This window comes from Myotis davidii, unplaced genomic scaffold (genome assembly GCF_000327345.1).
Source record: "Myotis davidii unplaced genomic scaffold, ASM32734v1 scaffold151, whole genome shotgun sequence".
In the NCBI taxonomy this organism is placed as follows: Eukaryota; Metazoa; Chordata; class Mammalia; order Chiroptera; family Vespertilionidae; genus Myotis; species Myotis davidii.
Genome location: NW_006285248.1, coordinates 3,180,061 through 3,184,189, shown reverse-complemented (window position 1 = coordinate 3,184,189; position 4,129 = coordinate 3,180,061). Strand labels below are relative to the sequence as shown.

At 41.7% G+C, this 4,129-nt stretch overlaps 1 protein-coding gene across 2 annotated transcripts in view; it reads left to right on the top strand.

Annotated features, from left to right (window-relative positions):
* Positions 1–3,136: 3,136 nt before the first annotated feature.
* Positions 3,137–4,129, top strand: part of HHIP (hedgehog interacting protein) — an 86,534-nt gene continuing 85,541 nt past the window's right edge. For both annotated transcript variants that reach the window (XM_006755960.2, XM_006755959.2), the window contains exon 1: positions 3,137–3,924. In XM_006755960.2, the coding sequence (XP_006756023.1) occupies positions 3,646–3,924 (279 nt within the window). In that variant the 5' untranslated portion in view covers positions 3,137–3,645. The remainder of the gene's footprint in view (positions 3,925–4,129) is intronic.

Here is a 4,129-nt window from a genome sequence, read left to right as displayed (position 1 = left end):
CTAACCTTTCCTGGTTTATAATATATGTTAGGGTCTTATTTCATAATATATGGACAGGAGAGATGATGGCTTTTTGAAAGGACCCTTTTTTATTTGTGAAAAAAAAAATGTTTTCCCCAGAAAGATTTCTGCAACTTTTCAAGAAACTATAGGAGTAGCCTTTTCCTATGGGAAGAAACTTCATAGACAGATAGTAGCAAACTATGTAGGAGTATTGAGCATGCTCAGCTGTGCCAGTAAGTCCAGTGTCCAGTCTCACACATATTCTTTCATGTAATGAACTAGCATTAAGTTCAATTCTGTAGCCATGGCATTATGTTTTTTATTTAAATATAGTTTAACGTTTTTAACATTTTAATCATTTTGAGCATTGTAATGAGATGGCTAACTACTGTTATAAATAACTACTGCCAAAATTTAGGAAGTTATATTGTCTTAATATTTTTGCAGCTCTTAAATACAACATGCTAAAAGGATCTAATTCCCATTTGCCAAATTCAAACTACCAACTGAAATACCCCCATTTCTAAAACTTAACTTGTAGCCACAGAAGCATAGAAGATCTCTCTACCTTGGGTGGTTTCACAGCCAAAGCTGTCAAGGAATGGGTGAAAAGTAATTGTTTTCAAGTGTGCCCTTTTACAATCATTTGTTTGCTCTGGCTCTTTCAGGGACAAAGCCTATTGTTGAACACATCCAACTAAACAAATAACTCATCCTGGGATCCCTTTAACAGCTGCCTTAGTACAATGATCTATTTACATATTAGCCTAAAATTGAAACTGAACTCTTTAATGACATAATCCAGCACTATAGTCCAGAGACCCATGTGTTCTACCTAACAGCTGAAGAGCATTGTAGGCATATGATTTTTAGAAATAACTTTTTATGTACCAAGTGATCTTAAGGTGACATCTTAATATACTGTCATGTATTTTCTCCTTTTGTCCGCTCATCAAACCCATGTGGGGGCCTTTCTATGCTCTTTGTTTAGTTACTTGATAAATAAGGAGAAATACAGAAGGTCTCTGTCACCCATTTTACTACTTGTTGATAAGCTATAGTTGTAGGCCACGCTTCACTGTGTATTCCAGGATTTATCTTACCTTTCTTCTATGGGTTTTACTTTCATGTGGCTCAAGATTAAAGGATGACCTGCCAGATGTTATAAATTAGTCAGCAACAGCCACAATCATTACTAGGCATGCTGTAATAATGTTTCCAAGTTTTACATGATTTCCAAAGTATATTTAGTTTAAACCACTATAATTTGATGGTTTCGTATATGGCTTTTAGAAATCGAAACAGGAAATTAGCTTAAATTTCTTCTTAAGATTGATGACATTGTCAGACATAAAGTTAAGGACCTGTATAGACACAGACACATAGGCTGACAAGAAAAAAAATCCCTACACACACACACACACACACACACACACACACAGCAGTACACATCTGTCCAAAACAGTGTTGCAGCTTGGGCTGAGTCAGTTTAATTGACTTCAGTAAGACTATTGGTTCATTGAAACCAAAGCCAGAATGATGGCTCTATCTATCTTCAAATGGGTATTTACACTGCAGACCTCACACAGAGCAAAATGTTACCATCCTGCTGGGCCGGAACAGCATGAAACTTTACAAAGAATAATATTATACTTGATTTCAGATAATTTATTGAATCCTATTTCTGAGACTTTTGATGAGAGATCTTGTGGCCAGGACACATTCCAAAAATTGTAAAAGACAAAATTCTTTAGGCACTAACTTCAAGCTCTTCCTGGACAGCAGCTGGGAGAGTATATGGGGATCATTTTGTTTCAGCTATAAAAAAATGGAAGCGTGCATATTCTCCATAAAACCAAAGGTAATTACATTGCAGTTTTTCCGCCAGCAAAGGAGGTGGTTTCAACATCCTGCAGTTGTTTTGTTCTTAGAGGACTGCTGTATGATAAACAAACAGAACAAAGTTGAACAGTATTAATATTGAATGGATCTGGTGAGGTCTGCCAGAGTATGGACAATAAAAGACATTTAAAACATTCTTGGAATGCAAATTCTAAGTGTCTGGTGTATGTTTCCTTTTAGAAAACTTTAACCATTTAAGCAATTGTCATTTAAATAAGTTGATAAAAATTAAAATGTACATATAATTCTGATTAGAAGTGACTTCTGAATATCGTAGATAGTTACAACATATTGTAAATTTTTTTCTGAAACTGGTTAACTTCTATGGAATTTAAGTTGCTTTGCTCTTGAAGATCCAAATTTTGTGATCATCTAGAATATATTTATCCTAAAAAAGTAGAAGCCATACGATGTACTCAAATTAGAACATCAGTTTGTGAATGAACTATTTGCTTTAAACAATGATCTATATATTAAAATATTAACTCCAGTTCCTAGTTCTAAAGAAGTGATTAGGTAAGATATAGTTACATAAACTGGGAAAATGTTGAAGATTCAGTCCCATTAGGGTTTTTTTCAATATGAAAAATCAGTTATTGGTTTAGACAGCACATCTCAAATATTGTGCTGATACTGTTCCTCTATATTAATTAGAGGAACTCCTGAAATCAGTTTTTCAAAGTTAGTACTAAGGCACTGAGACCTAACCTCAGTGAATCAATGACACCCAAATTGGTCTTATTGACATAAAAGGCATACTGCTGTATAAATAAAGATAAAAGCATGCCTTTTCCCATCAACACTTACTAAATACTATACAAAAGCACTTTTATTAGACTCTTGAGTTTATTCATGCATATAACACACCTGAGGAGCTGGTTAGAAAGTTTTTCCTGGCTAAGATATAATGAATAATAAAAATGGGTCTTAAACCCGTTTGATTCAGCTCCAGATATTATTTTTATAGAACATGAAGGGGAGAAATTTTTCCCCACTTTAGAAAACTTTCCCTATGTAATTTTAGATTGAAAATGAATTAAAATTAGAAAAATGTAATTCAAGTTAACATCTTCGAGAATATCAAATTAGGAATTTCAGTAGTGAATTTCAAGACACAAATAAACCAAATATATATTTTTTAATTCTGCTTTACATATACAGGGTGTCCCCCAAAAATATATATACACACTCATTCCTATAGAATCCCGCGCGCTAGTTAAAAAGAAGAAGAAAAGAGGGAACGAAACATGAGAGGCTGCGTGAGAAGCTGCAGCCGCCGGCAGAGGAGACCTCAGCATCATCTAGAGCCCAGCGCCGGCCCTGCCTTCGCCTGCCCCGCCGCCGCCGGTTCTGTCGCTGCTACTGTCTCACCTACACAACTCCCGTTACACGGACAAGTGACGCTCTGTGGCCGGCTTCTCCTCCTCTTCTTCCAACTCCTTCTCCTCCTCCCACTGCCCCGCCGCGGCAGAGAGCCCCTAACCCCACTGACACTGGCACAGCTGTCCGCGGTGTCATCCGCTCCACGTTCTCTCGCTCCTCGGGCTCCCCCCAGGCACTGGACCCATCGCCTCGCCTTTCGTTTTTTGCAAAGTTGCATCGCCCCCGCCACCTCCCTCGGCCTCGAGAGTGTCCCGCCGCCCCGCAGCCTCCTCCCGGCGCTGCGCCCTAGTGCCCCTGCTGGGCAGTGGCGTTCCCCCCCATTCGCCCGCGCCCAGCCCCGGCCGCTCCGGGCAGACGATGCTGAAGATGCTCTCATTCAAGCTGCTGCTGCTGGCCGTGGCTCTGGGCTTCTTCGAAGGAGATGCTAAGTTTGGGGAAAGAAGCGAAGCGAGCGGAGTGCGGAGGAGAAGGTGCCTGAACGGGAACCCCCCGAAACGCCTGAAAAGGAGAGACAGGCGCATGATGTCCCAGCAGGAGCTGCTGAGCGGGGGAGAGATGCCGTGCGGTGGCTTCTACCCTCGGCTCTCCTGCTGCCTGCGGAGTGACAGCCCGGGGCTGGGGCGCCTGGATCACAAGGTAGGCACGCACCCGCCTCGCCGCTGGGAGGTTGGCATGCTGGCTGGGTGGGCTTCCCCGCGGCTCCGGCAGTGCCGGGGGCCGTCAGAAGGGCGGCGTTCGTCTGGGGAGTGCTTTCTGGTAACTTTTCGAAAGCGCCGGCGTGATCGCGTGGTGTGTGTTCCTCCGGGCTGCGCAGATACCTCGCCCGCCCCCCGGAGGCCGA